Source organism: Rutidosis leptorrhynchoides, chromosome 8 (genome assembly GCF_046630445.1).
Source record: "Rutidosis leptorrhynchoides isolate AG116_Rl617_1_P2 chromosome 8, CSIRO_AGI_Rlap_v1, whole genome shotgun sequence".
NCBI lineage: Eukaryota > Viridiplantae > Streptophyta > Magnoliopsida > Asterales > Asteraceae > Rutidosis > Rutidosis leptorrhynchoides.
Window position 1 is genome coordinate 16,635,160 of NC_092340.1, and position 12,578 is coordinate 16,647,737.

Here is a 12,578-nt window from a genome sequence, read left to right on the forward strand (position 1 = left end):
ACAACGAATCGGGCATACAAATTACATACACGACATCACAATGAGCCATAGACACTAATTAACAACTTTATAAGTCAAGAACACGAATTTAAAGAAATGTAGTGTTTTAGAAATGTTACCCAAAATCGAAGTAGTTAGCATCAAATCGAAGAGGATGATGAGAGGATCAAGAATATGTAGTTTGTTTTGATGTTTACTTCCTTGGTGAGATTTGGATGATGATTTTATGTTTGAGAAATGAGAGAGTTTGAAAGTATCAAAAATGGAAAAAGGGAGGATGAATGAAAGGGATGAAGGAGGTTGACTCTTTGACCTAGTCAAAAGTTTGATACTTTGGCAAGTTTGGTCCCTCAACTTTGAATCGGGTGCGGAAAATAACCGAACGAATTATTTTAAGTTACACGGGAGTACGGGAGATATTAAAATCCGATAACGAAAATATTTAAAATGTTACATAACAAAGGATACGAATTTAGATACGAAGGGTATTATTTAAAAAGAAAAAGACGGACGTTAAAATAATTTAACGGAAAAATGCGGGATGTTACATAGCTAGGATATGATTTGTATAGAATTGTTAATATTTCCCGTTGCTACAAAAAAAAATAATATCCAATCTTGTTTTACCCATAACTTCTCCATTTTAAATCCGTTTTGAGTGAATCAAATTGCTATGATTTCATATTGAACTCTATTTTATGAATCTAAACATAAAATGTATAGGTTTATAGTCGGAAATATAAGTTACAAGTCATTTTTGTAAGAGGTAGTCATTTCAGTCGAAAGAACGACGTCTTGATGACTATTTTGAAAAACATACTTCCACTTTGAGTTTAACCATGATTTTTGGATATAGTTTCATGTTCATAAGAAAAATCATTTTCCCAGAAGAACAACTTTTAAATCAAAGTTTATCATAGTTTTTAATTATCAAACCCAAAACAGCCCGCGGTATTACTACGACGGCGTATGTCCAGTTTTACGGTGTTTTTCGTGTTTCCAGGTTTTAAATCATTAAGTTAGCATATCATATAGATATATAACATGTGTTTAGTTGATTTTAAAAGTCTCGTTAGAAGGATTAACTTTTGTTTGCGAACAAGTTTAGAATTAACTAAACTATGTTCTAGTGATTTCAAGTTTAAACCTTCGAATAAGATAGCTTTATATGTATGAATCGAATGATGTTATGAATATCATTACTACCTCAAGTTTTGTGGATAAACCTACTGGAAAAGAGACAAATGGATCTAGCTTCAAAGGATCTTGGATGGCTTGAAAGTTCTTGAAGTAGAATCATGACACGAAAACAAGTTCAAGTAAGATTTCCACTCGAAATAAGATTGTTATAGTTATAGAAATTGAATCAAAGTTTTAATATGAGTATTACCTTATATTAGAAAAATATCTTACTGTAAATAAGAAAGATTTCTTGAGGTTGGATGATCACTCTACAAGATTGGAAGTAAGCTAGCAAACTTGGAAGTATTCTTGATTTTATGAAACTAGAACTTGTAGAATTTATAAAGAACACTTAGAAGTTGAAGATATAACTTGAGAGAGATCAATTAGATGAAGAAAATTGAAGAATGAAAGTGTTTATAGGTGTTTTTGGTCGTTGGTGTATGGATTAGATATAAAGGATATGTAATTTTGTTTTCATGTAAATAAGTCATGAATGATTACTCATATTTTTGTAATTTTATGAGATATTTCATGCTAGTTGCCAAATGATGGTTCCCACATGTGTTAGGTGACTCACATGGGCTGCTAAGAGCTGATCATTGGAGTGTATATACCAATAGTACATACATCTAAAAGCTGTGTATTGTACGAGTACGAATACGGGTGCATACGAGTAGAATTGTTGATGAAACTGAACGAGGATGTAATTGTAAGCATTTTTGTTAAGTAGAAGTATTTTGATAAGTGTCTTGAAGTCTTTCAAAAGTGTATGAATACATATTAAAACACTACATGTATATACATTTTAATTGAGTCGTTAAGTCATCGTTAGTCGTTACATGTAAGTGTTGTTTTGAAACCTTTAGGTTAACGATCTTGTTAAATGTTGTTAACCCAATGTTTATAATATCAAATGAGATTTTAAATTATTATATTATCATGATATTATGATGTACGAATATCTCTTAATATGATATATATACATTAAATGTCGTTACAACGATAATCGTTACATATATGTCTTGTTTCAAAATCATTAAGTTAGTAGTCTTGTTTTTACAAATGAAGTTCATTGTTAATATACTTAATGATATATTTACTTATCATAATATCATGTTAACTATATATATAACCATATATATGTCATCATATAGTTTTTACAAGTTTTAACGTTCGTGAATCACCGGTCAACTTGGGTGGTCAATTGTCTATATGAAATCTATTTCAATTAATCAAGTCTTAACAAGTTTGATTGCTTAACATGTTGAAAACACTTAATCATGTAAATAACAATTTCATTTAATATATATATAAACATGGAAAAGTTCGGGTCACTACAGATTTTAACTATTTTAATTATTGATTTGAAACATATTTTCTCTTTAATTTTATTAAAGTTATTAGCGTTTTATATATTTAATTTAAAACATAAGTTGTTTACAATGAAAGTTGACTAATTTACTTTATATATAAAAAAAACTAGTGAAATGACCCGTGGAATCACGAGTTTGTTTAAACGAAACAGTTTAATGATATGTTTTAGGTATTAAGTGAACGTAAATGCTAAAGTCATTTAGTTTAATGACACGTGGAACCACAGAGTCCGACTAAGAAACTCGCCCTCTGAACATTTCATCAAACACCTAAAATGCATATTAAACAATCCACATTCAATCATAAAAGATAATATTGGTTGTCATTTTATTTTAAAAGTGTAAATTAAAATATAAATTTAAAATTGTTCTTTTTGCCTAGTTTTTATACCTTCTCGTACTCAATTCAAAATAATTAACTAAAATAATTCAAAATTATTTAAATTTTAATAATTAAAATAATTATTAATAAGATTTAATAATAATAATTAATTAATAAGATTTAATTTTAATTCAAACTTATTTAGATTAATGACATCACCTACCATGCTTAGATTTTTTTGTTTTTCTTTTTGGTTTTTTCTTAACAAAGGAATTAGTTTAATAATAACATTATCATTATAGTATTTTAATATTAACTATAGATAAGGGGTCCGCCGTCGCAGCGCGCGGCTACCTATAATAACTTGTAACTTGTTAACTATGAAATAATCATAACTAGAAAAAATCCGACTGCGCGTTGCTGCGGGTGTATTCGACGCGCGGTCCAATTTGGATATACGATGTCCGTTTCGCGTATAGTTAGTCGTTTTGTATATGTATATATGTATGTAATATAACCCGAAATATATTTTCTTTTTAACGATGTCCGTTTCGCGTATAGTTAGTCGCGTTGTGTTCGTAAAATTATTTCGAGTTGAACGGTGGTCTCGGAAAAATTTAACTCGCACCGAGCGTGAATATAGGGCCCGTTATTTAGTGTTTTTTTTAACGATGTCCGTTTTGCATATAGTTAGTCCCGTTGGGTTCGTGAGATTTTTTCGAGTTAAACGGTGGCCTCGGAAAAATGTAACTCGCACCGAGCGAGAAGATATGACCCGTCATAAATTCGGGTGGAGTAAGGTTTTTTTATTTTAATTAAATTATAAATTTACGTGTTTTACCCCTGAGAAAGTGTAAAGTTGAAGGGTTGTTGTGTAATTTGTGCGAAAGTTGGAGGACCATTTGTAGTGTGAACGCAAACTCAGAACGACAACGCGGTAAAACTGAAACCACCAAATTTGAGAGGAGGTTTAGTTTGTAAGATTAATAATAATTAATAAAATAAAATTAATAATTAAAATAATAATAATAATAATAATAAAATAATAATAATAATAATAATTAATTAATATTTATATTATATTAATTATTATTAAAATATTAAACAGATAAACCAACCATCTTAGCCTGTGGGTTTACAAGGTTAATAAGTGCTACAAATTTCCTGCACACTGCCCACAGATTCCACTTGGCAACTTAAAATATATATGCAGGCAATTCCAGTTACCAAAATTTAACACATCAAAAATGGCTCTTCGAACCCTAGCAATCGCCAAAACCCTAGCTCGATTTCAACACAATATTCGCGGACTACAAACATTTACACTTCCAGATCTCGCTTACGAGTATGGCGCACTTGAACCTGCAATTAGCGGTGAGATTATGCAGATTCATCATCAGAAACATCATCAAGCTTACATCACTAATTATAATAAAGCTCTCGAACAACTTGATGACGCAATCGCTAAGGGTGATGCATCCACTGCTGTTAAATTGCAGAGCGCCATTAAGTTCAACGGCGGAGGTTCGATAAATTATATTTGGTTATTTATATATTTTATTTTATTTCGATTCTTTTCGGATAATTATTGCGGTAGCTTCACAATCAAACTAAACGTTTTAACACTTGAAATTAAACAGTGTAAAAGTGGACTATTTCTATGCTAATGTGTACACATAAATGCGAAATCATATATATCATATGCGATATTTGTTCATGGATTCTATGCCAGAATCGTTTTACTGTGTGCTATAATTTCTTGTTTAATGCTATAGTATTGGATTTTGTACATTGAATTCAAAACGTTTGAGTTTTATGCTAAATTTGATATTTGGTGCTGGTGAAAATTCTGATTGTATGCATTCTACGACAACAATACCCATTCACTCATTATTTGCATCAATTTTGTAATGTGAAATTATTGATTTTATCAGATAGAATTGTGTTGTTTAACCAAGTTACTGTTAGCAATTTAGCATCACGATAAGCAGTGGGCGGATCTAGGAATCGTAGTCACAGGCGTCATTAGTTAAAAGCTAAAAAACTTATAATGATAGTACATTATCTCTTCTGTTCAGGTCATGTGAATCACTCAATTTTCTGGAAGAATCTCGCTCCCACTAGTGTAAGTTTGTTTCCTGTTAATTGCAGCTAACTACTCTTAACTTGACTGAAAATTGAACTATTAATATTTGATTTATTAATATCATTATTTATCTATTTATTTATATATTTTTGCAGGCAGGGGGTGGTGAGCCACCACATGGTTCATTAGGCTGGGCAATTGACCAACACTTTGGCTCAATTGAAAAGTTGATTGCCAAGATGAATGCTGAAGGTGCTGCCGTACAAGGTTCTGGATGGGTGGTATGTTCTATTATCAGTTCTCATCAGTGAAACCTTTTTTTTTTTTTTCTTTCTTTTCTTAATAATGTTTGCTTCAAATTTATTTATTTTTTTACAGTGGCTTGCAGTGGATAAGGAGTTGAAAAGGCTTGTTGTTGAAATAACTGCAAACCAGGTATAGACTCCCAAGATATAAGTAATTGTTTGATGTTTTGTATCTTCAAAATCAAACTCGCTCTAGTAAAAAACAATGGTTGCACATGTTTTTCACTCTATGTATATCTTCTTTTTTATTCACATGTAACTCAATACCTTGTTTAATGTTTCATGATACTTGTAATGCAGGATCCATTGGTCACTAAAGGTGCAAGTTTAGTTCCTCTTCTTGGCATAGATGTTTGGGAGCACGCATACTATTTGCAGGTGATGATAGAAACTTTCATAGTCTGTATGTGCGAGTAATTACTTGTCATGATTCATATATGCAGAAAGTTGATATACCCCTAAATCATTCGTCTATTTCTTGGTTTGATTACTACACTTTAATAATCATGTATAGTATATGGTTTTAATCTTTTTATTTTGTTTTTGACATAGTACAAAAACGTTAGACCAGATTATTTGAAGAATATCTGGAAAGTGATCAACTGGAAGTATGCGAATGAAGTATACGAGAAAGAATGCCCTTAAAAGAAGATCTGACTGACACCAGTGTTGTGGTTCTTTAGAGTTTGAACATGTAATAAGGAGGCCCTATTTTACCATGGGACTAAGTAAGCCCTTGTTTTGTATGTAGAACATGAATGTACACATATCTTGTTGCTTTTTTTTTTTTTTGGATATTTTTTGCTTATATTCTAGTATCTATTTCCTCTTTCTACTCCCAACTATTTCTGTTGATACTGGATAATGAATTTACAGACCAATGATTTTTGTCTTTAGAGGGTCAATAAACAGTTCATATATGTGCTGACTAATAATTTCATGAACAAGAAGCTGCAATGGGTCTTAAATTAACTAGTTGGATAATATTAGAGATGGGTGGGCTGGCTATTCATATAATATCCATTTTTATTGAAAAAGGTTGGGGGAATTGCCTAAAATATACTTTTTTTTTTAAAGTTTTTTAAAACAATACACTTTTTTAAAAAAAATTGTCAATATACACTATTAGGTCAATATACACTTTGTTCAAAGTGTATTTTTTCACTGCCAATATACACTAATGGTGTATATTGCCAAATTGCCAATTTTTTTGAAAAAAGTGTATTTTTTTTTTATAAAACTTTGAAAAAAAGTATATTTTAGGCAATTTCCCAAAAGGTTGCCCTCGTAGAATAGAAATAAATAAAGAACCCGTCATCTCTCTCATCATTATAGGGATGACATCGGGTCGGGTTTGGGCCGGGTTTATGTAATCTCAGACTCGAACCCGTTTAAAAAACCTTGTCCCAAACCCGGATCAAAACTCGTCGGGTCTCCACTTAGTTACTAACTATCTGGTTAACGAGTTTTCCCATGAGTAACAGGTAGTATCCCCATTATTAGTCAGTTCCACATCCACACAAGGGCAGACCCGTGTGATTGTAGGTGAGATCAGCTACACATGAGATAAAACTTCACTGGTACTTCAGATCAGTGATAACATTGAGTGCAATGTTGCAGTCCAGCGAAGTCGAACTCCTAACCTCTCGCTAAAAAAAGCAGACCACTACCGGCTGAGCTACAACTCAACGTTGTAATTTCAGATGGTTTATTATATTACTCTGTAGTTGCTAATGAAGTGGGGTAAAAAAAAAAAAAAAACAAAAAACACTTTCTTACGCGCTTTCTTAGAATGAAACCAAAGCTCGTTTAATAACATGATACCATCCACTAACAATGTAGCGGGAACAAATGCGTATTGATTCTCGCTTACAACCTCAGCTACCACCCCTTTTAGCCAATTACCTAAACACTTGGAACTTATCTTGGTAGAATTGGACTTTGGGATAAGTACGATGAAAGAAGAATTAAAGCTAGCAGGGAACGAAGCATTACCATAGAATTGTTGCATCATAAGTAGGACCTAGTCTCTAAGAAAAAACCAACCTTTCTTTTAAAACATCATAGAAAAAGCGTCTGGGCCCGGGTTTTTATTTCCGTCTCAGTCCAGGCCCATTCTCGACCCACTCCTCGCCAATTTGCAGACCAATGAATATAGATTGAAAAATGTTGCCCTAGAAAGAAATCAAATATAAATTCAGGACCCGGTTCGTCGCCTCTCTCATTAAACATCCAAGCTCCAAGATCTGCAAAATGCACATCCCTTTTCTAAGCGAAACAGACAGGTATATTATATCTATTCTGTCATTTGATTGAATTATTATTGTTGTTGTTGAATATTTCATCTTCTTTTTCTATTATCCAAATTTGTTTCTAGGTATTCATCCAAATTTGGATGGTTTTGTTTGAAACATTGATATATTTTTGTGTTATATGTATTTTGGGGGTTAAGAAGTTTGCTGCAAGCAAGCGTTACCTGCTTATTTTATACTACTACTACTACTACTACTATTTATTAAATTATTAAGCTCTACCTAACATCATCATCAAGTAAAAGTTATTGTTAGTTATATAACTAATTAAAAATAGAAATATAATTATAATGTGGGTTTGCATATTGTAATTTCCATAAACTCGCACTTTAAAATGACCATTCTTTAGACCCCCAATTCAATTTAACCAACCTTCATTTGTACTTAGGTATAAATAAAAAATCTTTAACAAGAGTTACTTTAGCAAATCCAGTAACCTCGTAAAGAAGCATTTTAACAAGCTACAAGCCAGTTTATATAAACAGAGCTTATTTTGCTTGCTCAAAAGAGATATATTGCTAACATACGATACCCACCATACTAAAACCCTCCTTGTTTTTTAAACAGCAAACCCCAAGACTGACAGTATTCTTTATTTATGCATCTTATGTAAATATTATTATTGTTATTGTTACTGTTATTGTTATCAATATCAATTTGGTTCAGGTCCAATAGTTGAAAGCAAAATTACTGGTCCCGTCAAAAGAGTCTTCATTCCGAGTACTGTATGGGATAGTTTAGAAGCAACTTGTTGTAAGTAAACTAAATCCCTCATCTATGTTATGGTTTTACACTATTATTATTAACTACTCGTATATGAATGACATTTTCAGAAATTGATTGATAGGCTTAAAATACTAACGTTACGTATGATTAGTTATTATACCAAATCTGAAGACGAATTGTACAAGCAGCTAGCCACATGTGCATTGTTTTGAGCTTTTGAACTCTTCAACTGGTATGTGCTGCGCTACCGCTTCATGTTATGATGTAATCGTTTGACTTTGGACTTAAAAAAACATTCTTGATTTATAAAGTTGGTCTTATTATATTATTAAATTAATTATTATTATAGGCATAGGCATTATTACTTGTGTGCTCAAATCGTAAATAAGCTGATGGATGATGGATGGTATACTTTGTTTTGTTTATATTTATTTAATTTAATAGGAGAGCTAGATGAAGCGTATACCGCATGAACTGATGCTATGACAAAACAAAACAAAAGCCAATAAGATGTAAAATATAGTATCATGTAATAAGCACAAAAACAGATAGTAATAGTAATTAGTAATAGTAATTAGTATTGATAGTAAAAAGAAAAATTAAGTATGGTATGCCTAAATCAGTTATTGAATTTAATGATGTATTGGTTTTTGAACAAGATTGAGGTCGCGGCTAAAAACTACATTATCATGGTAGTTATCCCCCACTGCAGGAATGATAATAGTAATTAGTATTGATAGTAAAACGAAAAATTAAGTATAGTGTACCTAAATCAGTTATCGAATTCAATATTGTATTGGTTGTTGAACAAGATTGAGGTCGCGGTTAAAACTGCATTATCATGGTAGTTATCCCCTAGTGCAGGAATAATAATATTTGGCATCCAATCCTTGTTTACATGATGATAACGAAATATTACAAACAAAAACTCAAAACGAAGATCCTCGGTCCAACGCATACCAAATATACTAGTGTACAAGATCTCCCCAATTTCTTTTACAATTACATTTTCATAGTCAGGTGGACCCTTCAGCATAAACCATACATCATCATTTTAGGATGCAAAGTCGAACCTAACACATAATCATCTGATTTCAAATATACACGCTTAATTTTTGCATCATATACTGTGGCACATCTGGTGTCATAATAACGTATAAAGTATACTTCTATGGTCAAGATCATCTACAATATATGATGCAAAATTTACGTGTGTATACTCGAAATCATGTTGGAGATGATTGCGTTGAGTTTGACTTTACGTCCGGAAATGATGGTGTATGGTTTCATGTTGAAAGGTCCACCTGACTATGAAGATGTAATTCTAAAGAAAATTGGAGAGATCCTGTACACTTGTGTATTTGATATGCGTTGGATCAGGGGATCTTCGTTTTGAGTTTTTGTTTGTAATATTTCGCTATCATTTTGTAAACAAGGATTGGATGTCAAATATTATTATTACTGCAGTGGTGGATAACTACCATGATAATTTAGTTTTTAGCCTCGACCTCAATCTTGTTCATCAACTAATACATCATTGAATTCGATAACTGATTTAGGTACATTATATTTAATTTTTCTTTTTACTAACAATACTAATTACTATCAGTATATGTTATTGTGTTTATTGCATGGTACTATTTTTTACATCTTATTGGTTTTCTCTAATAACCAGTCTACACTTTAAATGTGCTTTTATATAAGTTTAACAATCTTATTTCCTATGTTTTGATTTGGAGTTTTATTTGATGCATTGGCCACTATTTAGACAACCATAGAATGTTATTGTTGTTTTTTTTGGTCCAGGCTCATGTAATCAACATTTGTATTCTAATTTTAATGATGTTTTTGCATCATGCTTAATGTTTCACTGTTACCAATTTTAATGATGTTTTATTTGTTGCTTAAAACCATACTAACTTCATATAAAGTACCAAGTGCTTTTTCTTACAGGATTGAGCACAAGTTCTGGGCTGGTCCTGAAAATGGAAGAGAAGCCATTTAAAACAATTTGATATAAATTAAAATTGGAAAGAAAATATAACAGAAAATTAATATGAATATGAGCATTATGTATTAAAATTGAAAAGAAAATGAATTCATGTATCAGCTACATACTTCATCTCAACTTCGGGTTGTTATGTCTTTCAACTTCTTGACAAGGGAAATTCTGCACGAATAAGATACAATAAGATAATGTACACATTCAGATCTAAAATTAGCATTGCTTAAACCAGATATCGCTTAGGTATAAGCAGAATATGGGTGCACGAGTCACAAATACCTGCAAGAATAAGTCCAATAAGATAATGAAAAGTTCTAAAATTCGATTATTTTCAAGCTCTGTGAATTACATACGCAAACACAGAGTAGTTCCAGTTTAACTAATCAACCTACATCATAACTCAATTATATCATAACTTTAAACCTACATTTCATGATCCTGATCTGGAATGATTATGCTATAAATAGAGTGGTAGGGTGTATTGGGAAGGCAAGGCAGACATTGTTTTTGTGTGTTTTAGTAGTATCGGCTCTTGAGAGAGCTTGGGCAAGATGTTAGGTTAATGCTTCTTCTCTGATTAGGCCGAGTTTTCCAATTCATTGGAAATCTGATTTTTGTTTATCTATCTATCAATTAATCTCATCTGTTGTTCTTCTTCATTATTGTTATTGTTATTGTTATTGTTATTGTTAATAGAAAAAGGAGCTCGCGCGATAGCGCGGGGCCTTTGGGTTGCGTTTTCATAGTTAACGGAGCGTATTATAGTTGTGTGTATATGTATTGAATATAGTCCAAGGTATTGAGCGTTTTTTTTAAGTGTCCGTTTCGCGTATAGTTAGTCCCGTTGTGTTTGTAAGATTTTTTTGAGTTGAACGGTGGGCTCGGAAAAATTTAACTCGCACCGAGCGAGAAGATAGGACCTGTTAAAAATTCGGGTGAAATTAGTTTCTTTTATTTTAACAAAATTATATATTTACACTTTTTACCCCTGAAAAAATGCTTGAGGGGTCGTCGTGTAAATTGAGGCAAAGGTGAGGGGCGGATTACAGCGTGAAAGAAAACTCAAAACTACAATTCAAAACAATTGAAACTACAAATTTTTTAGTGGGTTACAAATTTTTTGGTGGGTTTTAGTATTTAGGGATAATAATAATAATAATTATTATTATTATTAAAAATTATTATTTATTTTTTATTTTTTCAGATGCTGTGCAAAAAACACCTGTTTTCAAGCGCCACCGGACTGATGATATAAACTTTCATAGTCTGTATGTGCTTCATATATTCGTAAAGTTTAAATGCCCGTCCTTATATCTTTCGTTCATTTCTTGGTTGGATTGCTACACTTTAATAGTTATTATGTATATATGTTTTAATCTCTTTATTTTGTTTTAATTGATGTAGTACAAAAACGTTAGACCAGATTATTTGAAGAATATTTGGAAAGGGATCAACTGGAAGTATGCCAATGAAGTATATGAGAAAGAATGCCCTTAAAAGATGTGGTTGACACCAGTGTTGTGGTTCTTTAGAGTTAATTTGAACAATGTAATAAGGAAGCCCTATTTACCATGGGACTAAGCACTTGTTTTGTATGTAGAACATGAATGTACACATATCTTGTTTTTTTTTTTTTTTTTGGATATTTTGATGCTTACAATTTATCTATTTCCTGTTTCTGCACCAACTATTTCTGTTGATACTGGATATAATAAGTTTGCAGACAAGACAGATGATTTTTGTTTTTAGATGGTCAATAAACAGTTCATATATGTGTCGACTAACATTTATTGATACCTATATAAACATTTTAACAAATAATTTCATGAACTAGAAGTTGCAAATTAGGAGTCTTTAACTAGTTGGATAAAATTGGAGATGTATTCCCTTATCTCAATTGGGCATTAAATAAATTTGACACAAGGAATTGTAGGTTATGTTATGGGCGATTTGGAATTGGAATTGGAATTGGAATTGAGCTTCAATTGGGCCAAGTGGGTTCTTTTAGTCAAGTTTAGAAGACGAAATATATGATGGGTGGGCTGGCTATCCATTTTTACTGAGAAAGGTTGCCCTAGTATAGTAGAATACGAGTAGAATAGCAGATATAAATAAAGAACCGGTCGTCTATCTCATTAATCATTCTACATCCAGTATCCAAGCTCTTCGAAGAAAAATATACAACAGGTATTTTCTCTATCAATTCAATTTGTTTCTAGGTATTCACCTTTGTTGGGTTTCGTTTGAAAAATTGATGTATATTT

At 31.6% G+C, this 12,578-nt stretch overlaps 1 protein-coding gene and 1 long non-coding RNA gene across 2 annotated transcripts; both read left to right on the top strand.

The window, feature by feature from the left end:
- Nucleotides 1-4,024: 4,024 nt before the first annotated feature.
- Nucleotides 4,025-6,106, top strand: LOC139862246 (superoxide dismutase [Mn], mitochondrial-like). The gene is made up of 6 exons (XM_071850818.1): nt 4,025-4,404; nt 4,959-5,005; nt 5,122-5,247; nt 5,345-5,401; nt 5,572-5,649; nt 5,824-6,106. Exons 1-6 carry the CDS (start codon nt 4,128-4,130, stop codon nt 5,914-5,916), a joined length of 678 nt encoding a protein of 225 aa, XP_071706919.1. The 5' UTR covers nt 4,025-4,127; the 3' UTR covers nt 5,917-6,106.
- A 1,376-nt stretch (nt 6,107-7,482) lies between these two features.
- Nucleotides 7,483-11,983, top strand: LOC139862904 (uncharacterized). The gene is made up of 5 exons (XR_011764316.1): nt 7,483-7,556; nt 8,250-8,336; nt 8,461-8,541; nt 11,519-11,582; nt 11,719-11,983. It is a non-coding gene; the product is annotated as an uncharacterized lncRNA (long non-coding RNA).
- Nucleotides 11,984-12,578: the final 595 nt, after the last annotated feature.